Here is a 26,699-nt window from a genome sequence, read left to right as displayed (position 1 = left end):
CTTACAATACTCCCCAAAATTAGCTATTATAAGAGTGATCATTTTCTAAATCTGGCAATATCAAATATATTAGTGCTTTTATGTAAAGAAATATATCTTCAAAATTCTACCAAAAGAACATACTTATCCACATTCCTAATTGTTTTTATTTTTATGTCATATAATTTGAACTATTCAACCCTAATATCTTAGTTTCCATTATACAACATAGGTTTTAACCATTGACTCAGAGCTTTAAATTCAAACCCTAAGACTAGAAACACCCCCCTCCTTAAGTTAATTCAAAGTAGGTTATTTTTTTGATCAGAAAGCACTCATGTGTATTTTTTAATAAAGTGCAAACATGAACTACTTCAAACAGTTAATATTTTGTAAAATTCAATTCAATGTAAAAAAGCCCCAAATTGAGACGACAGAAATCATATATATTTTTCTGTGTAGAGGGTGAATGTATGAAAGTGTGAATCCAACCTGATAAAATTTCCTCTGTTTTCTCCCAATGTTTATATTTAAGGTATATTTTCTTCATTAGGTTTACTTTCAATCTCAATCTCCATTTACGTTTACTCCGTTACATTTAGTTGAGTAAGCTTTGGGAAATTTAGAGTATTTTTGAATCCCAGTTTATTTGTGAAGGAAAAACAGTAATTTTACTCCGCTACTTTAGGCTACTTCATTACTTAATGAATCCCCTTCACGTAAGTCTGCGTCTGTCTGTTCCCGCTAAGGACGCAGAACTCTGGCAGGCTCTACCATGTTTAACCAATCAAACGAAAACACAGAAGAGGAGGAGCACCTCTAGCCTCACATCAGAAGATTGTACCCCTTAAAACGGGAGCGAAACACCAGATACAATACTTTCGAGTTCATGGGCAAGCTTGTTGTTTTGCTTTCAGCGCTTGTTAAGAGAAGTATTTAGGCTTTAAATGTGCTACTTGGTGCTATATGTGCTGAATTTATTTTTTTGATTCATACTATTTTTATTGTATTCTTTATTAAAACACTTGAATTTATGTTGATGATTTTAACTTACTTTTAAATTAAATTTATTTTTTGGTGTATTGGATGGACTTTGATAATTTGATAATCTGCCTTTTTTTCAAAGAAATAATAAATATGATGTTGCTACAGTTACCCAGTACTTGAGTAATTTTCACTAAGTACATTTTTACGTTTATGAATGTTAACTTTTTTTCGAACATTATAAAATAAATACAGGTTTAAACAATGACTATACAACAAAAATAATGTTAACATAACATGTTTGAAAAGGGGTAGTAAGAAGCAGTATTTGGATGACTACTTTAACTTCTACTTCAGTTATACTCTTCTGAAGTAACAGTGCTTTTACTTGAGTAAATTTTTTGGCTACTGCACCCACCTCTGCTTTTACTCACTTAGTCCCATCAACTGTTTAAAATCTCTCCAACGTTTGGTTTAGAATGATCTTGAAATTACAAACATCCTTAAATAAAACTCAGGGCAGAACATTTCTTACTAACAAACAATGTCACGTGAGTGAATAAAATGAAAAACAAAGGTTTTAAAAAAGAGTGAATTTGCATCAGCGTACATTAAACAAAGGAGAAGGTTTGAAGAAGCTAAGACACGAGGTCAAAGCAGTGGGTGGTGTCTGGTCTTCTTTTGAAAACGGGGAAAACATCGCATGGGCTGAAGAGGGCAAGGAAGTGCTGACCCCTTGCACAGTGGGAGTGCTGGAAGACCAGGAGGGCGTCACAAGGAGGGAAGAAACTGGACAGCCTACGAAAAGATTTCGTCGACTCTTTCGACGTGAGGACCACCACCGGTGCAGCAGATGCCGCCGAGGTCGGCAACGCGTCAAGAAGCTGCTGAGCACATTTTATGGAAAACAGGTCAGGGAATTCCAAGAGGAAGGTGTTTTTCCAAATGTTTTACCCTTCAAGTAGATCTTTAGAGATAGTAGCGTGGAAGCACTGTGATTACATCAGTATCTTGTCACAACTCACTGTGATGTTGCTACGTTCAAATCACAGTGCGCTGAAGGACATGAGCAGTTTTGGCCACGATAGACTGTGGTCCGCAAAGAAACAAAGTCGCCTCATCACAACACGTACTGTACGAATTTTTTCAATGCTAATTCAGAGAAGAACTCATTCCTGTCTCACGCAAGCACGGTGGAACGTGCAAACTCAAGCACAGGAAGGCTGGTAGCTGAATTTGAACCAATAACATTAGACCTGTGCCGCGGATGAGCTAACCACTCAGCTGCCGTGCCGCCCTACTCTTGCAATGTCAATTAAAAAAAATACTCATTCCTGTCTTACTCTTGCAATCTATCCATCCATCCATTTTCTGCACCATTTATCCTCAGTAGGGTCGGGGGGTGCCAAAGCCCATCCCAGCTATATTCAGGCAGTGGGCAGGGGACAACTGCCCAACTGGTTGCCAGCCAGTTGCCGGGCACAAAAACAGATATCTTGCTCATTCACACCTAGTTACAATTTGAACCGGCCAATTAACCTGAATTGCATTTTTTTCGAATGTGGGAGGCAACCAGAGTGCCCGGGGGGAACCCATGCAAGCATGGGGAGAACATGCAAACTTTGCACAGGAAAGCTGGCAGCTGGATTTTAACCTATGACCTCAGAACGGTGCTGCGGACACACAAACCACTCAGCTGCCATGCCACCCCATTCGTCTAATCAAAGAAGAACTCATTCTTTTGTCACACTTGCAAAGTTACTATAAAGAAGAGCTCATTGGTGTCCCACCCTTGCAATGTCAATGGAAAGAAGAACTTTTTTCTGTCTTTATTGTCCACCTGTTACTGCTCTTTTTTTGTGTCTGTGCCTCTCTCTCCCTTTAAATGCTGCTGAGGTCAATGGCCCATTTTTCGACTCATTAAAATGTTACGTTAACGCTTAAAAATTGACAATGATGGAAAATTGACAGTTTATGTAAGCTCTGCAGACACAAAACTCTGAGAGATGTAAATGTTTATACAATCTTGTTTAACTTAGTTTTTGTTACAAAAGACAGGCTTTGAGTTGTTATCATAAATCACCTCTCGTCCTCCTGAGTTCTTACATATAAAATATGAAATTTCTGGTTGGTTGGGCTCAGGCTGGATCAGGCTTTAATACCCATGTTTAAGCTAAATATTTTAGGCATGGTCTTGCCTTCTCATAGTACAGTGAAAAGCCGAGCATGTTAGTCACAAACAGAACCAAATGTACACCAGATATATTCCGCATTTAATCCTTCGGCATGTGGTAGTTAGGGTTTTATCTGGCACTTGACCACATTCCCAAAATCATGTGCTCGCTTTATTGAAGATTCTAAATCAAGGACGTCAAACTTGTTTTCATCGCCACGGTCACGACAAGGTTGTGGCTACCCTCAAAGAGGGTAAACACGTTCATAAGTTTAGAATCCCAGGTTGTGTGATGCCAGAAATTTTTGGATGCGAATGTTCGTTTTAAAGGCACAGTGTGTATTTTTCCCTCAAGATGTCACTGAAAACGAGTGGTAAAAAACTCGAAGTAGAATACAAAATACGGATATTCCAAGGGATCAGACTGCAACATTTTACTTCTCATTTAACTGCCCAGCCTTTTCTGACTTCTCCAGCTTGCGAGCATAGGGTTTTTGGGTCTTTGTGAACCTGTAGCAGCAAGATGTCAGACAATCATTTCAGCCCCCTCTAAGTGAGTCTCATTTTGTTTTAACTAAAGCAAATTCTCAACCTATGAGTATTTAAAAAATGCACCTTTATATTATAGTTCATGTATATGATGGTTATTCAACTCAATATTGTTTTTAAATCAATGTGTTTTTTGTACCACTAGAAGGTTCTAAATTATACACGCTGTCGCTTTAAGTTTAGTGCAGGAAGGGGAAAAAATGCATGACAAAGTACTCATCGTTTGCGTAAACATGGAGAGATTCCACGTTTCCAAATTGAACATCGGCACATGTGATTTACTTGCTAAAAATAATACGTTTTTAGATCTTTCTTTTTCACAGCCAGCAAATTAGCTGACAACAAACAATTACAAACATGTGATTATTGTCTTCAAACACAATTAAGGAAAGGAAAATTTCTCCAGTGATTCATTTCATTTTTTGATAGTAAACGGTAAAGTCAAGTCCGATATGTCTGATTGTATAGTTTATTTGTATTGACACAGTCATCGTATTAATCAGTATTGTGTTTTTGTATATCCAATTCTAAGCATATAAATACAAAGTGATGATGCTTTTTGTTTTTATATACTGTAAAGTAAATACCACAATTGTAATTTCATTCTATTTAAAATTATTCTAGTGGTTATTGTGTAAACTATTTTACATGTTTGAGTTACTTTTATGTCTTTTAATCGGAATTTTCTTGGACTAGTTTAGAAGATTGTATTTTCCGATTGCTTTTTTGGGCCTCACATATGTTTACGAAGAGCTAGAGTTATTAGTGAACATTATATTTCACACCTGTGAGCTGTAAACTGCTACACGGCAGCTGAGTGGTTAGCGCGTCCACGGCACAGTTCTGAGGTCATGTGTCCAAATCCAGCTACCAGCCTTCCTGTGCGGGATTTGCATGTTCTCCTCGTGCTTGCGTGGGTTCCCTCCCAGCACTCCGGTTTCCTTCCACATTCCAAAAACACGCATGCCAGGTTTATTTTTCTGGTCCAAATTGTCCCTAAGTGTAAATGAGCGAGTGTCACGTGTGCCTGTGTGCCCTGCGACTGGTTGGCAATAAGTTCTGGGTGTCCCCTGCCCACTGCTTGAAGACAGCTGGGATGGGCTCCAGCACCCTCGCGACCCTACTAAGGATGAGCGGTGCAGATAATGGATGGATAGATATCTGTAAACTGTGCTTCTGTAGATATCAGTCCTTTGATTGGTGGGGGGCAATCCAATTATAGATATAATAGACATTAAGCAAGTACTTTGATTATATTGATACTATTTCCAGCGATCAATACATCACTCTTCTACCTCAAAGTGCTGCTTTTCTATGTCGATGGTGCAGCTTTACTCACTCAACCAAAGCCTTAAGCTGCTCTCAAAGTTTATGCCTGAGTGTGTAACTGAATGGATCACTATTAGCACCTCTCCCTTCTTGGCCTGTTGCTGCATCCGGTCTGCAAGGCAGAAGAAAGGGCTAAATCGATGCATAGAACCCTGCAAGAATATAAAAATTAAGTAAGCAAACCGGAAGCGCACGGTGGTGCTGACTTTTTTTTTTCTATGACAAAAGAGGACAGAGCCAGGTGTAACTTGTGTGTTAATGTGGTTTGCTACTGCGGCAACACCGCAGATCTACATATGTAAAAGTTCACCCTGCAGAGAGCAACAAGCTGTAGTTCTGTCACTATGGTAACAGAAAAAATGGGAGACAATTGGCACTTCATTTGGATTACTGACTTCATTTATAAAATATTGTATGGTGGAACGTATTTTAGTTTCTATAGTTGTAATTTTTATACGGTACTTGTATTTTTGTTACATACATTACTGTATTTTTGTGACTCTTTTGGCTTTTGCTCTGGATCAGTTTTAATAAAAATATTTCTTTTTATTTATTTATACCGTTAAAGTTTGCAATGTAGTCAATAGATAAAAAATGAAAGATTTTTAGTGCCTTAAATCACTGTGCTGTGTTTATCGGAATAATGAACGAACTCTTGGGAGGTAAGGTTCCATTACTTAGGGGGCGGTCACACAGCCGTTTGCGGCTGAATCACGGCTAAAATGTTGCATTTTTTTTTGCCCGTGGTTGCCCGCGATGGAAAATGCGCAAAATTGGCCAACCGGCTGTTCATCGGTGGTATGCCCGCAAAACAGACGCCGGCGACTGTTCCGCTTCCTCATCGCGTCATTTCTGCGTCATTTTCTCGTGTGGACAACGGGTATAAAAGCTCCCGAGCCGGTGTTGTGCCCAAATCCGACTCCTACGCAACACCCCCACCCCCTCGCGTGAACTCGCATTCTGCTGCGATCGCTTTTGACTTTTTCATCCGCGTTAACAAACGCATTTTGTAGAATACGATCGCACTTTATTGTTTAAATAAACGCGTTATATAGACTAGGATCTCCCAATTGTTATAATTAGCTCGCTTTATTGTTTTAATAAACGTTTTATATAGAATACAATCGCTTTTGTTGGAAGCGCAGCAGAATGCGCGTTCACGCGACGGGGGGAGGATTTACCGTTCGATTACGTTCACAACAAAAACAAAGACGGAATGGTTTAAGCTGTATAACATTCCCAACAAATGCAAGACGAAGTGGTTTTGGTTATATGTTCGCCATTACATTCCCTAAAAGTGAGATAAAACGAGGTAAAAGTGGTTGCAGTAGCGAGGGGATGCAAATCTCGGCAGGGATGCATTTCTCGGATAACACCGGGCTGTAGAAATCATAACCGCTCAAGACAGAGTCCCGTGAAGATCAAGATTTCAAGCTATGGCATCATTTTTATTTTATTATCTTGAAAAGAAATGTCAAGAAATAAAAATGGATTAAGACGAGGTCACTACGCTGACGGGGATCCATGTTCACCCCCTTGACGTCTCGAGCACAACTGACGTGTGCTCGGCATATCGCGCTGTATATACGCGGAGAAAGGCGTTTGACAGTCACACGCGTAACACGCTAATTTCACGTAATAACACCGCGATACAGGCGCAGAACATGCTATTACCATGCTCCACCCACGATTACCCGCTGAAATTTCCCATCCTACCCATGTGTAACCACGACCTGGCCGCGGCCAGAGCACGTCGTTCCGCGCCATTTCCGCGTCATTACCTCGTGTTGACCACGTGTGCGGCACGCGGTTTAACACGTGCTCAAACTTTTGAGCAGCTCAATAGTTTTGCGCGCGGCCAACCCCGTGTGAATTTCCGACCGCGAGTAAAGCACTGCTGTATCTCGTCTATATGGCGGTCTCAAAACGTCCAACAGCGCCCAACAGTGTCTGCTTCACGGCCAGAAATTTCTGGCCGTGGTTCAGCCTCGATACGCTCGTGAAAGGCTGTGTTCCCGCGCTCTGAAGAATTGAACAGCGCAAAACTTTTTCGCGCTGCCACCCGCGCGCGAATTTCCGACTGCGTGTTAAGCACTGCTGTATCTCGTCTGTATGGTGATCTCAAAGCGTCCAATAGCGTCCGCCTCACAGGCAGAAATTTCTGGCCGTGATTCAGCCGCAAATGTCTGTGTGACCAGCCCCTTAATGATCATGACATTTCCAAACAAAAATGATCCGTAGCAGATCAGTATTGATGGATACTTCCATGTATTTACTTGAATTGAATCAATATCAAAATTCCTTGAACTGTCAAAAGTGCAACCACAAACTGTAAATCTGCTGGGATAGGCTACAACTGACAGAAAATCCTGATGAGGGAAAGTGCTACCTTAGAAAAAAAAAAGAAAAATAATAATTTATGTGCAAGGCAAAACAGTATCATTTTTGGTCGAATTCTTTAACAGAAGACACATGTAGCATCTGTCTAATCAACGTCTATTTCCGCCACGCAATTAATGCCTTCCTATAATCATTTTCTCTTTTTCTAACTACCCTCAATCAGAGTGGAGGGGTGAAAAGGAACGAGGGCCGGGGTCCAAACTGCTGATTAGCGAAAAGACTGAAGAACACAGGACAGGGAGGATGATTGCTGGGGGTCATTTCTCGTCTGTGGGGTTATCACATATCATGAGGACAAAAATGGCAGCGTGTTGACACAGTGAGTTTAAACAAATATTGAAGAAAAGAAACCTCCAAAGTTAATCTTACAAAAGACTTACACGCCCTGGAAATCGTCTCATTCCTCCATGTATTTTTCTATAAGCGAGATGATGACGGATGCTTGTTGTTGGAAAGGGCAGAATCGGTTTTCACTTTCCCACGCAGATTGTGGAAATATTCACTTCAAGGGCAAAAGTCCATATACTAGTAACATCAATTAAATTGGCTTTAGAGTGGTGATTAATTTCCTGACTCATCACAGACAAAACAATGAGGGTATTGGGGATACTTATTATTATACAGGGTTTTTCAAAAATGGCAGCACAGCGGTGGAGTGGTTAGCGTGTGTGCGGCACAGTTCTGAGGTCATGAGATCAAACATTCCTGTGTGGAGTTTGTATGTTCTCCCATTGTTGCGTGGGTTTCCTCCAGGCACTTCATTTTTTTCCCACATTCCAAAAACACGCATGGTTAATTGGCCAGTCAAAATTGTCCCTAGGTGTGAATGAGTGAGTGATTTCTCTGTCACTGTGTCCCTGCGACTGCCTGGCAACCAGTTCAGCGTGTACCCTGCCCACTGCCAGAAGATAGATAGGATGGGCTCCAGCACCCCCGCGACCCTACTGAAAATAAGCGGTGCAGATAATGGAATGGAATAATGGGTTCCAAAAATGTTGATATCCTCTGAGTTGATATCACAGTGAGGCAAATTAAATTAAAAAGTACTAATGTTGAAGATTGTAAGTTTTATTCATCCAAATCTTAATGAGAAATTCAAAAGCGTGTGGATCCTGTGAACAATTTCAAAAATCCGTTATGAGACGCGGCATACATCTAATTAGCCAAACAAACTGAAGCATATCTTGGGTCACAGTCTCCAGCAGATAACTATTTTCTATCTGCTCATGAGTTAGCACAGAAAGATACATAAATATTTATTATAATAATCCCTTACTAATATTCTAACACCCTCTATTACGCATGTATATGAACATCGATGTATTTATTTTTTTGCGAAAGGAATGAAATCTTTCAAGAAAAAAAGAAAACTAATATTATTATTTTTTATGCCATTTTTTCTTATTATTTGAATCAATGTTTTTCTTTTTAAATCAAGTTTTTTTACCAGTAGGAGATGCTAAATATGAGACACTGTCCTTTTAAGTATGTTTATCTATGTATGCCTTTACTTATTTGTATGGTGGATTTTTTTCAGTTCTTTAAAAAAAAAAATCATAATTATTTGCAACTTATTTGAAAGACCCCCAAGGAGGAGACCGTATTTGGAACCATTGTCTAAAAAGGAAGAGGAAGATCTAGGATCATCATGACGGACAGAAACCAAGTAAGGCAAAACATCTTCACTGTTTAATATATTGGAGTTTTTTAAAAAGCAAAGGACGGTCAGCATCATTGTATACACATGCTCCTCAGCACAACTGTTCAAACATTACGCTAAGACAGCATAACTATGAAACAATATCACCAATGATCAAACAGCCATAAAGAAATAAAAGAAACCACCACACACACAGTCACGTTCGAAGGACAAACTGCATTAATTTGGTCCTCAAATCAACACTTTGTGGTTACACATCACAACTGCTGCTGGCACGCGAGCAATAAAGCTATTTGTTTATATTATTTGGTTGTTGAAGTCAGAAAGTGTGTGTATGGGTGGCCCCGTTGTGCTGCTGCGGCAGAATTAATTCCACACATGTAACATTCATCACACTCGGTTGGCCTGCACTTCATGTCTGCAGACAACGTGAAACAAAAGAGATAATTGCTTTATTATGTTGCCCTTTCCCAAGCCGGTGGGAAGTGGCGTTTGACTGCTGTGGGAAAAAGGTCAGATGACGGTATTTATTGGAGGCTCTTTGAATGGCAAGTGTTGGAAACGTGAATCTGTTAATGACCTTTTCTGCTCACAATATGAGCTTGCTTTGCCAAAGCTGACTCTAAGAATAGACTCACCTGCCTAGCACAGTCATTTAAACTCAAATATGTGCGTAATGTGGGAGGGAGGTCATTCTAAAAGGCTCTATATACGCACATCGTGGCAGAGCTAGGGCAAGTCGTAACATAATGGAAATAGGCTAACGAGTAGGGTTAACGGTCAGTCTCAAAAAAGGCTACAAAAAGGAACATCTGCACTTGTTTAAACCTTGGCGGACCCTCAGAACCTGCAAGCCGTTCTGTGCTGGCTTAAAAAAATATCTGAGTCATGTGATGTTACTAAATTTTACCGTGAATTCTTATCAAATGATTCCAAAAGGTCTGTATTTTCATTGCTTTCCCCCGTTGTTTCCAAATGTGTGCTTTCATATTTACACATTTAACCAATCACATTTCAGTCATTAATTGTTGCCAGGGTCAGTAATCTGCCCGAAGGCCTTCATAACGACTTCCAAAGGCCGTGAGACATAACATTGGTGTTCAATAGAGCTGCTGGTTTAGCCAATCAGGTTCCGAGTTGGCGTCTGAGTCTGCTAGCAGGCCTTGGAAAACCTCACCGGTTTCAAAAACTATGATTGGCTAGGGGCGGGAACAGAAGTTTCACACTCAAAATGTGAAGAAAAAAATTCTGTGTCCACTTCTTCTGTTGAAATAACCTACCCTGAATTCAATAAAAACGTATGCCAGAATAATGACAGGGCAGGCTCGACTTTTATTACTTTCGATGGCAATCCAAAATAACTTTTGGATGGAACTGAAATGCACAGAATCTGTAGGAAAAACGAATTGAAATCTTCATGATTTTTAATGAGTAAAATGTGGTTATATCAATAATTGATATTGCAATTGTATGTGGTAATTATCGATGCTTTTTATATGTGTTACAGCTGCAGCTGCAGTAAATGTTCTATAGCCATAAAATAGTTATTGAGGGTTGGATTGTTTGAGCCGACTCACGGCCTACAATGCACAGCCCACAACTGGGTTTAGATGCAGATGAAGATGTCCGCTAGTAACACAAACTAAGAATGCCACAAAAACAAAAGTTAGCACAAAACATTAGATTAAAAAAAGATTGGCAAATCATGTTTACTGACTGTTACCATTAGATCCAACAAGGGAAATCCTGGAACCTGGATTAGTTTTATTTTATTGCGCTAAAATTTGCAGGCTAGCACAAGAAAGTTTAGTGGAAGTTAGCGAACTTTTCATGTCTGGTAAGAGCTTTTTCATTTATTACCATTTAAAATGTTTGATTTTAACACAACTAAGACAAGTACAAAGGCTGGATGACTAGAGATGAGCAACTTTATTGCATAAGAGACCTCATAAGAGAAATGAAAATAGATTGGTTTATATTCAGCATGTATAACATGGTAATGTCAAACCTTAATGGCAAACGGTGAATGGCTTGAAAAGGCAGGCTAAAAGCAGGGGAGAGTTTTCTACGAACAAGTAAATTAGCGAAGCCAACATCAGTGTCATATATCCAAGCTATCTATCAGTTAGCACCTTAGCAGACATGACAACGCACAAGGTAAGAAGACAGACTAATGGTATTTAAAAATCAACTTGAAATTATAAACATTTAATGGTATCAGCTTAACTGCACATTGCTAATTACAATCATTTTTTCATATGCTAGCATTCTTTAAACTTTGTCAATGTTCATTTATGATTGTTTCCTTTTCAAACAGTTACTGCAAAGTTTAGGGTACAGGCAGGAAAAATATAAAATTAATGTTGATCAACAAATGCAAACTCATAAAACAAAGCACTACTGGCATCAAAATTGCATTTACAAAGCTAGCAAAGAAGGCTTGCTGGCAAACATCTCTGCTAAGAGATTTTCTAAGGTAACATAGAGAACTGATCCTGCCATACGGGGGAATAGATGCATAAATTAATTGAATACCTACAAATAAATGCCATAGAAAAATAAAGGAACACATAAATAAAATATGTAATACTTAAATATTTTACATATATTTATTTCTATTTATTTTGTTTTTATTTTAGTATTTATTTATTTATTTTTAATATGTTGTCATTTGTTTTAAAGTGTTTTTCATCGTGTATTATTTTGTTTATTTTGTTTGTTTGGTCGTGTACTGTGTCGGGTTTTTTCCAGTGTATTGTTGTGTTCTTTATCGTGCATCGATGTGTTCTTTGAAATGGATTTTAACATGTTTTTTATCGTGTATTTGGTTGGGAATTTTTCAGGTATTTTCTCATGTATTTTGTCAGGTATTTTGTTCCCTATTGTGTCATGTTTTTTATGTGGTGTATTGTCGTGTGTTTCAATTGTTCATCACTGAACAACCAATAGGTGAAAAGCTTGGGGAGGTTGGCCACCTTCTTTTTACATTTTGTGAAATGTTGTTATATAAATGTATTTAACATTTTTGTTTAATAAATGACAAAATACATAATTATATGAACAATTTGCATTTGTGTCATATTTAAGTATTATGTGATTTATTTAGGTGTTCATTTATTCATATGGCATGTATTTGGAGGTATCTATTTTTTATGCCAGTATTTCTACATATGGCAGGATCAGTCCTCCATAGAGTACAAGTAAGGGAACATTTTTAGCACATTACTAATTAACATGCCTTTTTTAACAATAATCCTAACAGCTATCCTCAAGAGTCAAAAAGAGAAGAGATGAGACAAAACATTTGGTTGCAGGGTTCAACTGACCCTCAGTTACTGAGGTGACGCCATGAGGTTTTCATATCTAAGTCGTGACAGCAGGACTTGAACAATAATACAGTCAAGTGAGGATGAGGCAGATGCGACTGCACAATAGCAGTTTGGAAAAGAAAACCTCAAAAGACTCAGGTGAGTATAAATACTGATTAAACATCCTGTATATTATCGCTAATGCACTTCTAGGAATGCTCGTTTGATTCTCTCGATACAAGCATACATGCAAACACAAACATAGACTGCAGCTATTTCCGTCCACTGGGCAGTGGCACATCATTACTTGAAAATATTAGAGTACATATTTGGTTTGTTGGATGGAACTAATACATGTTCATTCGTTTGATGGCGATGGTAAAAAAAAAAACGGAAAAAAAAAATGTATTTACCATTTATTGGCATTGTACTATAGAATGCATCATGGAACTATTTGAGGTATGTGTTCATTAGATAGGACCATATTTGTTACTAGATATGTGAAGAATGAGAAAAATTAGAACATCATTACTTCCAAATTCCAATTTAAATGTTTACAAGTGACAAAAAAAAGTATAGAATTTTGCTCATTTTAACTGTAAATATTTTATTTTCAAATATGTAACTCGCTTCTTGAATAGAACAAAAATATTCTTAAAATAACCAACCGTATTCTGTCTCTGAAATGGTACATAATTTCAAAGCAACAGTTTGTATTATTAAGCGAATCCTGGTGGTAAAATACTCGTTTATTTGAAAAAAAACAACACAATATTGACTAAAATAATGAGCCAAAATACATGAACTACCATAAAATCATATATTTTTAAATATTTGTAGGTCGAGAAATTAGCAATTATTTTACACAACATGAACCTTACCAGGGCGCGCTTACATAATTGTCCACCATCTTGCTGCTAAGGCTACCCAAAAACCTCAAAAAGGTTGGGCATAAAAAGGAGAATTAAAACTGTATGTTTTGGTCTCTTTGAGCCTCCGTAGTTTGTATTCTTCCTTGTGCTTCTTAGCACCCGTATCCGGTTGCACTTCACCATACAGCAACATCTAGTAGTCAAATGATAAACACTGTCCCTTTAAGACATATTTTCCACCGAAATGAGGAAAAATTGTATTTAAAATGGGAAAAATATCTACCGTCTGCTAGATGAGACAATTTTGCCTATTTGTCTATAAATGTTCTCACTTTACTTACAAAACAAGTAAGAATATCTTAAAATTGTAAAAATTCCACTGAATGAGCACACCTTTCTGATTTTTGTTTCACCAATAAATGTCGTCAAACATTAGATTACTCAACCTTACAAACATAAGGCTTGGATACACTCGTTTGGCTTTACAAATTTACTAGCCATACATATATTCTATATGGTGTCCAACATTTTAGCAGCTGATAGCCCAACCCATTGAATCGATTGATGGCAGCCAGACTCGACTTTAAAGAAAGGAAATGTATTCTAAAATCCTACTGACAATGACAACACAGGAGAAGTGCAAAGACAAATTAGGAGAGTTTAACAAAGAAACACTCACAAATCCACCATCACTCAAACTAGAGATACGTTTGAAGGTGATGAAACTGTTTGGGATGTTCATAAAAAGCGTTTGGGAAGACCACGTAAATTGACAAGTCCCACAAAATAAGAATAATTACTCTAAAAAAATTCAACGAACCCCAAGACACAATTAAAGTTACTGGTAACCTGAAAATCCATAGGTTATGATCGACCACAATGGTCATTTACCATGAAATGATTGTGTTTTTATACTTCTAGTAGAATTTTACAAAAAAAAAAAAAAAATCATCAAATTTAAGTCTGGCTGCCATCATTCGGTTCAATGGGTTCAGTCTACAACAGTTGGTTGCTGACCAATTTTAAGTGGGTTGTGAGCCTTTGCCTTGGAAAAAATAATGCTAAGAAATAAAAATAACTGAGGGTCAATTACACTTTTTAACACTGGATGGCAATTATCCCCTGCTAATGTTCGTTGACGCTCTCATGTTTCTTTGTTTAAAAAAGTGTGGTTACATTTGAGAAGTGGAAACAGTTTTCTTGAATTAAGCTTGGAATTAGGGTGGTCTGGTGGGTCCTTAAGCCAAGTTAGTTGATAAATAGTGGTCTATAAAGAAATAATAAATAATTAAGTTATCAGCTGTTAAAATGTTTATACATATCTGGGACACCTTGTATATATACAGTATGATTTTACCAACAAAACTGCTTTCTAAGTGCTTCGTTCTGTCCATAGATAGTGATATACTCCTGTCCACAGGATTTTTTGATATAGCTGTAGAAGGAAGAGTCTAAAAATGTCATTTGACGTCAATTCAGACATCAGTTGGTATTGAACAGAATAAGAGACATTCATATTTGCGGCGGATTGTCAACGGCGACAACGGAGTACTCGGCGTCGGATACGTTGGACGTCTCGATAAGGCGCGCCAGGCCCGTCCGTGTGGAATACTTAAAGATGAAAGCTTTCATGAGGTCGTAACGGTAGTTCCGGTTTATAAAATTGTAGAGGATAGGGTTGAAGCAACAGTGTAGCAAAGACAAGCACTGGGTAAGGTGCATAGCCACGTAGAGGAAGTTCTCCAGGCCGCAGGTGAGAGGAAGCACACCCATCTGCGAGAGCGAGTCAGCCAACAGTACAGAGTGGTACGGCCCCCAGCAGCCCAAGAACACCACGATGTAGGCCAGGATCACTCTACGGCTCACACGCCGTTCTTGCTCCACAGTGCTGGACGAAGGTGAAGATGTGCGAGTGAAGGCTCTGGCCAGTAGCGCGTAAAAAAAAGCAATCACTGGGAAAGGGAGGACGAAGCCAAGGAGGATGAAGCTAAGCTGGACACCAACCATCCACTTCCCCTCTGGGTAGACGGCCCCACACAACATGCTATCCCCGTGTGAAGCTTTGACCGTGCGGAGGAAGTATGTATCTGGCAAAGAGGCTGCCAAAGCAAGGAGCCAAACTCCGACGCAGACTAACCGGCGGGTCAACCTCCTGCGCTGGCCACCTTGGTTTTCGCGGTGGCGTGTCACGCTAAGATAGCGGTCCACGCTCATGCAGGCCAGGAAGAAAATGCTCCCGAAAAGATTGACAGAGAAGAGTAGATGCGTGAGCTTGCACGCCACCTCCCCGAAGGGCCAGTGGCCATGCTGGGCCAGGGAGCTCACCCAAACGGGTAGGGTGGCGCATACGCACAGGTCCGCCACAGCTAAGTGGGCGATGTAGGTGTGGGTCTCGTGGCGGGGGGCCGAGTCCCTTTGGGCCCGAACGTTCACCCACAGGACTAGGGCGTTAGCTGCCAGGCCCACAACAAAGATGAAAGTGTAGAGGACACATATGGAGTGGAGCAGGGCGGTGCGGTTAAATGCCGTCAAGCACACTGTGGTGTCCACGCTGGAAATGTTGGAGAAAGTTTCGGAGAAGTTGAGATAGCCCATGGACTCCCAAAGGTCCTCCATCTCGCTGGTGCTGAGACTCATTGCAAAAAACACCAAACGGAGCTCCACAAACAGCAGACAGGCCTGAGAGGAATCCTGAAAAAAAAAAAAACATCACCTGGTCAATTTTGGAACTTTAGAAGTCAAATCAGTATCTTCAAAGCCAACAAGAACATCTTTAGCAAAGGTATATGAAAACTTTTTGTTTTGGGTTACCTTCATTTAAATCTTTTTATAGTTGACGGTATAACATAAACTCTACGGACTACAGTGCACCTGATCAAAAGCCGCATGCCCAAATTTAAGAACGAAACTCAATTTTCCATTCCACACCGGATTTAAAGCTGTAGGCTTAAACAGATATAAAAATGAACTAATTCATGTCCCTTTCTTAAACTTTAAACCTGGCGCACATCTGGCACCAAATGTGCGGGGAATTCAGTGTCAATGCGTTTGGTTGCAGAACACCAACGGCACTGTGCCCCCGCACAACTGACGACATTTTCAGCTGCATCGTTTTTCAGTTCTCCTCTGAATAATTTACTTCATGTGAGTTCGGATCATTTGACCAATTAGGGTGGCGATTACAAAGACAAGCACACATTTACAACGGCGCTGAAAGAAAACGCAAATTATAAAATGTGAGCCCTGTATTTCTAGACACCAGCGCCCTGGCGACTACACTGTGGCGAATAGTGCCAGATTGCAGATGTGGAAGTCATGTTTTTGCGTTGTCATTTGTGGTTGCCAAACTACCAAATTAAGTTGCACTCACTTGTTATCATTCCTTGAGGAGTAAAGGAAACTTCAGGCATTTGACATTAACGCCGATGATAAGAAAAAAAGTGTAGCTTTTTCGATAACTTCCACTGCTGTTCAACACAGATGTATGAATTGAGGACTTGATTTGAGGGTGTGAAAGTTAAAATATTGTTCGTGTTCTGCATTGTCAAACCTCCTATTTTGCTCTTGTTGTGTACCATATGAATAATAATAACAGGGCACAACCAAGCAAGAGCACAGGTACATTTGAGTTTCTAGTTTCAGAAATAAACGCCTTACAGGTCCTCAACTAGAAGCTTAGTTAATTAATACCCCCAACAATCCAGTGTCAACATCTATAGTGAAGAGGCCAATGCGAGATGCTGGCTTTCAAGACAGAGTCTTTAAGAAAAAAAAACACATCTGAGACTAGCCAACAAAAGGAAGAGATTAATATGGGCAGAAGAACACAGACATTGGACAACTCATTCTTAATGGAAACCACAAAATTGTCATATGACCCTAAACATTTGAACAGGAGTGTATATATAAACATTTTAGTCTGACCACCAAACAGATTTAGACTGAATTAGCAGAGCACCTCATTCCGAAAAGATATGACACATCGAACAGCCAAATGAGCTTGCTGAAATCTTTAGCTGGTGAAAGCAGGGTTTTGTTTCATCAAGCATGAGCTCATAAGAGTTGCTTGTGGTCTGCCACCCGACCCTGAAGAATCTTAATGTTGTTAACTTGTTCAAACACGGCTTTTAGACTTTCATAGACTCTGTGTGCCGTCGTGTCTGCTGTCATTATAATTGATATGCGGCGGAGGTGAGCGAGGCTGTGCGGTTACAAACAAGTGTTTACATTGGCCCCCCCAAGCACCGTACAGATTAGCCGCAAGGAAGCAGTTTGGAGAAACCCAAACAGTGTATTTCCTTAGCGTTCTTGGCATTCCAAAACAAAGCGCAGTTCACTTTTCGGGGGGGAAACCCGATGCAACTTTAGAGAATGTTTTCTCATAACGTGCCAAAGAAGTCAAGAAGTCTCTTTTTACTCTTTGTGCAAAGTCCCAGGGGAGCTGTCGCCAAACACATGATCAAAGAAGACAGCTCATAACCTTGAACGCGTCATTTTTACAACATCTGAAGTTAATAACTTGGGAGCACATGCACAACATTTCAATGGTTTTATGAGTGCAGAGATGGAATGGAATTAGCAAGCAAGATGAAGAATGCTCACGTGCAAATAAAAAAAACAAAAACAATATATATATATATAGTTTTAAAACTTTATGTTCAAACACTTCCTATGCCTCACAGGACCAAACTTTTACAGATTTTATGTACGCATTCCTAAACTCTACTGCATAGTTGTCCGGTAGTCATGTCTTCATTTTACCTATATTATTTAATTATGTATGCATGTATGTATTTATGTATTTTAGTTGAACCGTTTTATTGAATTATATACGTATTTTAGTAAGACTGTTTTATTGGAATATTTATTTCTGCATTCATGTAAAATGTTTTCTTTTTTTTTAAGAAACCATTTAATTTGTTATCCATTTAGTTATTTATTCATAATACAATTTATTTAATAGATGTAAATGCAAATGGTCTGCATTTATATAGCGCTTTTCAAGTCAATGAAGACCTCCCAAAGCGCTTGTCAAATCTATAAAGACCTCACAAAGTGCTTTACAATATGCTTCACACTTTCCTTTTCACACAAACTAATCAATAGCAGCGTCAGCCACGCAAGGCAAATATCTGCTCATCGGAGGCATTAGGGAGTGTCTTGCCCAAGGACACTTCGACATATAACCCAGAACAAATTAGTTTTCCCCAAGTAATTTAGGAATTAGTATTAGTATTGTCACACACTGCTGCTGCCCGTCAATGCCTGGATACAGCTCATATCTGAAAAGTGGGATGACACTTTACACTGAAACACAACAGCGACCAAATGATGAAAGTGCTGCATCTGAGTCAGGTCAAGAAGCTATTCTTGCTACTGGTAATAATAAAAACCATGACTATCTGTTTTGGGGGACCTTCTCCCGCAAAAAAATGGAGAGGGATGGGTGCCACCAGGCTGCAATTGCCAAATACACACCACAGGAAATGGTGCCTCTACGGTGGTTAAGGGATCCATGAAGATGACGAATGAAATATTTTTACCGTAAGGCAATTTAGGTCCCAGTCTCAGGATCCATTTTCATTACAAACGAAAATGAAAAAGAATATAGGTGTTTGTCTCAATATATTGGGGTTTCAGCAAATTAAAAATTGTATTTGTCTTCTTCTAAGCCGGGAATTAGCGTGGTCTCATTCTATACTGGAAGTTAGCATCGTCCTCTCCTACTCCAAAAATTACCATTGTCTTTTTCTAAAAAAACACGAAAAACTAGTGACATAGTTTTTTACACCAAAAATTAGCGTTGTCTAACTCTATACAGCTTCGGCTTAGTCTATACAGCAGACTTATGACATCTTCTTCAGCGGCAAAAACTAGCATTGCATTATTCCACGCAGAAATTAGGGTTGTCTTCTATTCTGAAAATTTGCCGCATCATCAATGCAGTATGCTAGCATTGTCTTTTTCTAAGGCGAAAAGTAGCGCCATCTTATCCTACATCAAAAACGAGCATAGTCCTCTCCTACACCAAAAATGAGTGTTGTCTTCTTTCTTAGTTGAAAACGAATGACATCTTTTTCTACACAGAAAACTAGCGTTGTCCCCTACGCCGAAAGGCATTCTCATTTTCATTTACACAAAAAAATAGCAACTTCTTTTTCCATACAATAAAATTGAAGTATCGTCTTCAATGTGGACAACTAGCAAGGCCCTTTTAGATACCGAACAATTAGCATTGTTTTCTTTCATGCAGAAAACTATCTATCTATCTATCTATCTATCTATCTATCTATCTATCTATCTATCTATCTATCTATCTATCTATCTATCTATCTATCTATCTATCTATCTATCTATCTATCTATCTATCTATCTATCTATCTATCTATCTATCTATCTATCTATCTATCTATCTACCTTGGTCAAATCCCTCAAGAGGGGTGACCGACAGCAAGACAAACACATACAATAACAAAGAAAATAAAAGGGAAAAAAATAAACCACACAAATTTTTTTGGACCGGGGCCAACCCAATTGCCCAAACACCCAAACAACTAAGGCACCTCGGCACCCAAGTTAGTCATGCTTTCGTCCCTCCAGAAAACTAGCATTTAAAAAACAATGCGATAAAATGTTGATGTATCTTTCATGCATAATACTCGCATCGTCTTTTTCTGTGCTGAAAGCTAGCAAAAATTATTTAAAAATTTAAGTGTCAGGGTTCAGAGCTTGAGGACAAAATAGCGGTTGATAGACAGAAAATATGTTATAAAAATAAATTGAAAGCTAATGGGTAGCATAAAAGGAATTGTGCATGCCAATAATTCGCACGATACTTAAGAATGAGGTGAGGTTATTTTGAGATATTTGGCTCGAATTGCTCCACTGGCTTCACAGTGTGCTGCGATGTCTCACTCGGCTCCTGCAATGAGCAGCCAGCCGCGATACGAGAGGCCGGTCGGATAGTAAACGGGTGAGGGGGAGATTGTACGTTTGCAGACAGGGAGACAGATCAAAACCAGGGCATGGCTGCCTTAACCTCGCCTAATGCCCGTGGTGACCTGAGCACCCGCGGAGGGGAATTTTGTGCTGGGATAAGCAGCAAGCCTGACACCAGGCAAAAATTTTGCACGCTGGGCGTAAACCAGAGGTTGGGAACGTATGGCACGCGGTCCAAGATAATGCTGCATTCTCCAACCTCGGACCAGAAAAATAACACTAAAATCAGACTAGAGGTGGGAGGTCCTAGTCGCAAAGTCGGGGATAAAATATGTACCCCGACTTTATCGAGTTGTTTCAATTTGACGTCACTCGACAAAATGGTGATTGCCGGCGAAAAACACAAGGCGAATGGTAAAACACGATTATAAAAGTATATTTATCGGTACGCTATTGACCTCAGCCGCCATTTTTCCTCCACAATTTGAGCGCTTGTGACAAGGCAGGTTTGCTGGAGATCCAAATGTATTTTAATAGGCAACATAAACTACAACTTTTCACGATCGTCCATCTTTGCTGTTTACATTCACTTTGAGGTTGGATTTGGTACCGTCCGAGAGGGAGAAATCTGCCTTCCTACTTTTCTGGAATGCTGCATACATTCAAAACCATAGTGATCTTTTCTTTGTCTGTACAGTTTAAGAGTGGGCAAAGACAAAAAAAATGCATTAAGCCATAGGTGTTAATGTATGGTACTCCTCCTTCCTCCAGAGGGCGGTAACTGTATTTGGAACTGGTCACAGGTATGTATCACCACACACCTGTCTCTAATTACACTGACCCTTTTTAAAGACATTTTGGACAGAATATGTAGTTGGGTCATTATCATTTTCGCTGCCATGCCAGTTTTGCTTTCTTTTTTTTTTCTGGTTTGGATATTTTGTTAGTAGATTCTTGCTCGCTTGTCAGTTTGGTTCTTGACATGTTTTATTTCCGGTTACTGTCTTTGTTTACTGTCAGGTCTGATTTTGCTTAGAAATGTCATTCAAAATGCTTTGCTTTCAGGGCTCTTTGAGTCAACAAGGTTCCCGACCCCTGGCGTAAACGGTTGGCTGGTGACCACTAGGGTGCCAAAGTTGCATTGTGTCATCTCTGCTCAACGCTTTTTCTTGACTAAATAAAAACATTCCACAGCTCCTCGAGACATTGTGCACACAATCATAATGACTTTTCACCCATTTGACACAACTTAACAGCCTTCATATCACTCAGAGTACCTTAAGACCTCCAGCAACTTTCCCTTTAATAATTAGCCACTTCACATTAAAATGTCTCGAGTCACACTTCCCCTAAATCCTTCAGTAGTAAAGTACAAAAATAAAACTGGCAGGGGCCAGCTGAGTAATATAACATCATGGATAATATCACATATCGCTAACCAGAACTGTTGTCGGTATTACGTGTTTACTACTGTTATTCGAGCGAATTTTGAAATTGTCGGACTTGTAAATCTCTCGAAATCCCTATTCCCGGGGAGCAATTTTATGGAGGACCAGTCCTGCCATGTATAGAAATAAATGTATAAATGGATAAATACCTACAAGTATATACCATATTAATAAAAGAACACATAAAAAATCACGTGATACCTAAATACATGTCATCAATGCAATGTATTCATATATTATACATCTGTCATTCATTTTGTCATTCACCCCACAACCCTAAGAGGATAAGTGGTACAGGAAATGAATGAATGGATTTTGTCATTTGCTAATTTTGCTATTAATCTAGCATTTATTTAATCTTGTATTTTGTCCGTTCTTATGTCATGGTATTTTGTTGTATATTTTATCATAATTAAATGTTATTTGAATGATAGCACGGGTCAATGTGGCTGAGCTTTTCACCGATTGGTTAATCAGTGATAAACAAATAGGATACTGTACCGATAAACCAATAGGTGAAAAGCAGAGGCAACTCCCCGCCTCCTTATTTAAATTGATTTGTTTTGACAAAATACATGACAAAACACACAATAAAGTACATGACAATTTACATGACAGAACACACGCTAGAATAAGTCAAATCAAGTGAAGTCATGTTTATTTGTACGGCCCTTAATCACAAAGAGTCTCAAAGGGCTGCACAGACGACTGCAAACCACAGACTATTATTACACCATCCCCTGATCTAAAACCTACATGAGGGCAAGGAAAAACTCAAAAACTTCAACATGAGGAAAATGAAGAAACCTTGAGAAGGGACCGCACATGAGGTAATCCCCCTTCCAGGATGACCAGGCTGCAATGGATGTTGCAATAACAAATAATACACATATATTGTAAGAATACACAACAAAATACACAACAAAATAAATGACAAAATACATGGAAGCGGGATTACCACTTCTACTACCCATTCTCAAGGTTTCTTATTTTCCTCGTGCAGAGGTTTTGAGTTTTTCCTTGCCCGCATGTTGGTTTCAGATCAGGGGATGGTGTGATTGTAATTCTGTGCATCTTGTGATTAAGCGTTATACGAATATATCTGACTTGACTTCACATGATAAAATATATGACAAAACACACAGGAAATTACACGACATGACGCAACAAGTATACACGACAAAATACACACCAAAATGCACAACAAAACACATGAAAATGCATGAGAGACTACAAGACAAAGGACATGACAAAATACACAACAAAAAAGTATGACCAAACACACGAGAAAATATGCGACAAAATAAATAAACGACAAAATGAATCACAAAATGTATAATGAAATGAATAAATTGCATTAATTCCACATATAAAGGTGTTATGTAATTTATTCATGTGTTTGCTCATTTACATGGCATTTGTTTGTAGGATTTTTTACATTTATTTCTACATATGGCAGAACCAGTTCTCCATACAATTTAGCACTGTTACCGCAAAAGTTTCTCATGTCACGCAATGGTTCTATTCCAGCCTTGGCTTTTGAATTGGACTTGAAAGCAAACAGAAGCATTCTTTGCAACAGGGAGATTTCCAACGCAGAGATAATCTCTGACAATGGCCTCCAGTTCTCTCCTATTATATGGAAAATACCTGAGAAGGTAGCTCAGCAGGCTTCAAGCTAATTAGCTTCTTAACGCCCACTGCCATCAGATAAAGTACACACGGTTACACATGCACACACACACACGAAGCTGAAACTTCAGTTCGGCACCTTCAAGACTTGTTTCTTTAGCTTTTGCTTTGAAATAATTAAAACGTGCTCAATATTTCCAAAAGCAAAGTAATAAGTATTACAAAATTCGACAGCGAGGCTTTTAACTAGGACAACAACCCCGACTTTGGCAGACCTGCACTGGCTCCCTGTCAGTTTAAGATATAATTTTAAGCTTCACTTGGTATTACACAAAGTGTTGCATGTACTTACCCCAGATGTAAAATCGGTGCCGAGAAAATCCAACCGGACCCGACCAGGGCCCAGTCCGAACCTAATCAACTAACTTGATTTGAGGGACCGAGCCCAAAACAAACCCAGATTTTAATTTTTTTATTTGTGAGGACTCGGGATAAGGAGGGGTAATTTCAGCCGACCTCCTCGCTGCGCACCTGCTTCTCTGGGTCTGACGGTGCCACTAGCCCAGTCCGAGCGGGACTGAATCCATCACGCGGATCCTCCACCGCGCAACACAAAGAAAAAGAAACAAAGAACAATGACGGGTGGATAATTATTTTCTAAAAAGGTAGTGAGGGAGAAGCCCAGCTCGGCCCGAACGTAATGATTGACATTATAGTCATGACCTGACCCAAATTTCAGGTCGGCATCGTGATTAAGATGACTTCTCTCATATCTTTGTGATTTAATTGTTCCCATCACCAGGGAAATGCTGGTCTACTAGTGTATCAAAGAGGCCAGGAGAAATATGCAGTGACTTGACTAATAAGTGTGGGGTACATGTATTTGTACTTGAAGGATAAAAAAAGGCATCTCTTATTTAATAGTATAATTGCACAACAGTTTAATTGGCTGCAAAATAATGATATTCATTAATATTAATTCTTTTCACTTAAAGGGAAAGCATGTTTCATGGGACCACTACATGTCACTCTGTTGTGTAGAGTGACCAAAAAAGTGTGCCAAAATCCACAAGGAAGAATGCAAACTAAGGAGACTCAAAGTGAAGAAACCAAACAGGTTTTTTTGGGGGGGGTACCTGTAGCAGCAAGATGGTGAATAATTATGCCAGCACCCTGAGGAGTATGTTATGTAAAGTATAAGCACAATTTTGACCTTCAAGTATTTTAAAATTGCAGTGTATATGATAGTATGTGGCAGCACGGCGGGGCAGTGGTTAGAGCGTGTGCGCCACCGTTCTGAGGTCGTGAGATCAAACCTCCTGTGTGGAGTTTGCATGTTCTCCCCATGCTTGCGTGGGTTTCCTCCGGGCACTCCGGTTTCCTCCCACATTCCAAAAACATGCATGTCAGGTTAATTGGCCGGTTCAAATTGTCCCTAGGTGTGAATGAGCGAGCGAATTGTCTGTCCCTGTGTGCCCTGCGATTGGCTGGCAACCAGTTCAGGGTGTCCCCTGCCCACCGCCCGACGATAGCTGGGTTGGGCTCCAGCGCCCCTGCGACCCTACTGAGGGTAAGTGGTGCAGATAATGGATGGATGGATGGAAGATAGTATGTATAGGCAAAAATACATAAACTATGTTAATTCAATACATTTTCGTGGGTCGAAAAAAATTGTGTTTCTTTCACATAGCAGAATCCATACCTAGTAGTCGCTGTCATGTTTACTTGGCATCTTGCTGCTGTGCTAGTTTGGCAATGGTTTTCGGTCGCATTAGACAAAAGAGTGCCATCTAATAGTCAAACATTACACAAAGTACATCTAAAGTTTAATTATTTATCCAGGCAGAAAAAAACATATTTTTGGGGGGAAGTCTTAACTTGTAACTAATTAGGCTCGAAAACACCACATGAGTCAGTTAACACAAATTAATTAGCAACTTGGAAAAAAAATGGTTTAAAATCTCTCTGTCATTATCCCTTTCTTCATCCCTCTCTCTTTATTTTATTCTCTCTTTTATTCGATCTCACTCTATCTTTTATTCTCTCTTTCCTTCAACCCTTCATTCTCTCTTCTCTTTCTGTCTCCCTTTTTTCTCTCTCACATTTTCCTTTCACTCTCTGTCTCACTCTCTCCCAACCTCTCATTCTTTCTGTCTTTCTCTCTTAACCTCCCAATCTCTCTCTCTCATACTCTCTCTCGCTTTAATTCTCTCTCCTTCTCCCTTTTTTCTCTCTCTCACTTTTTCCCTTTCATTCTCTCTCTCCCTCACACTCTCTCGTTAATTCGCTCTCCCTCTCTCTTTTATTCTCTCTCTCACTTTTGTATCTTTCTCTCTCTCCCTCTCCCTCTCTCTCTCTCTCTCTCTCTCTCTCTCTATCTCTCTCTGTCTCTCTCTCTCTCTCTCTATCAACCTGCCATTCTTTCTCTCTTAACCTTCCAATCTCTCGTATTCTCTCTTGCTCTCTCTCTTTGCCTCTTTCACTATCTCGCTCTCTTTTGGGCGTGCGCGCGCGCCCTGACTCAGACCAGCGAGCATCCAGTTACAAATTAGCCACTAACAGCTTTTGTCTCTCAATACACAGACAGACAAACGTCAGCGAATGCGTCTTCATGTGCAAATGTGTCCCCGCAATGAAATGCGTGCAGGTGCAATAATAAGTTTTAGTTGCTATCGTTACAAGTTACAAGTTTCTGTTGTAAAGGGTTCTTTTGCAAACTGCCGCCAGTGCGGTTGTGCTCAAATCCGAGCCGGTTTGCCACAGACTAAATACAACACAATGCAATTGTTGATTTGTATCAGCCCGTCGGCGACAAAGTACTCTTATCAGACGCAACTTGCGACTCAAATGGGAAGAGGGGCAGACAAACAATGCCGGTAATTCTGGGTCGAAACCATGCAAACACATTCCTTGACAACTAATGCATAGTAGGAGGCAATTGTATTTCATTTATCTTAAGAGGTGGAAACTTTATACGGAATAAGATATTACTATACCAGTTATCTAACGTAATTTTCCCCCCAAAACTACTGAATATTCCATTTCCCGGAACACGTGAACTCATCATTGCATCTTACCTCTTTCTTGTCAAATATTCGCAGAAAGTCTCCACGCTCTTCCTTTAGCTTTGCATCAAGTCCAACAAAGTGCACTTCAGGGTCTCTCCTCCGAGAATGGCTTGCAGGCTGCTTGTGCACTTGCTGATACGGACAGGGAGGGAAAGCGGGGAGTGGGGGCTCCAGAGAGAGAGAGAGAGAGAGAGAGAGAGAGAGAGAGAGAGAGAGAGAGAGAGAGAGAGAGAGAGTGGACGGAGAAAGGGGGGCTGTGGGGCTCGGTGGGGGGGAGCACGCATCCTTTCAAACAGGACAGGGCCGAGGAACATGCTTGTCCGGCTTTTCTTTTTTACTGGAAAAATTATAAACACTA

General features: G+C 39.7%; 1 protein-coding gene across 1 annotated transcript; it reads right to left on the bottom strand.

The window, feature by feature from the left end:
* Nucleotides 1–10,980: 10,980 nt before the first annotated feature.
* ackr3a (atypical chemokine receptor 3a) lies at nt 10,981–26,469 on the bottom strand. The gene is made up of 2 exons (XM_088352951.1): nt 26,351–26,469; nt 10,981–15,945 (listed from the first exon to the last, which is right to left on the bottom strand). The coding sequence occupies exon 2, from the start codon at nt 15,889–15,891 to the stop codon at nt 14,767–14,769; it is 1,125 nt and encodes a 374-aa protein (XP_088209077.1). The 5' UTR covers nt 15,892–15,945; nt 26,351–26,469; the 3' UTR covers nt 10,981–14,766.
* Nucleotides 26,470–26,699: the final 230 nt, after the last annotated feature.

The sequence above is a fragment of the Urocampus carinirostris genome, chromosome 14 (assembly GCF_059441175.1).
Source record: "Urocampus carinirostris isolate Australia breed hairy pipefish chromosome 14, RoL_Ucar_1.0, whole genome shotgun sequence".
Lineage (NCBI taxonomy): Eukaryota > Metazoa > Chordata > Actinopteri > Syngnathiformes > Syngnathidae > Urocampus > Urocampus carinirostris.
Note: the sequence above shows the minus strand (reverse complement) of the source record. Positions and strands in the feature narration are given on the sequence as shown.

Bases quoted from the DNA above. Each gene is read 5' to 3' on its own strand.
- ackr3a (XM_088352951.1), bottom strand. From the start codon at position 15,891: ATGAGTCTCAGCACCAGCGAGATGGAGGACCTTTGGGAGTCCATGGGC.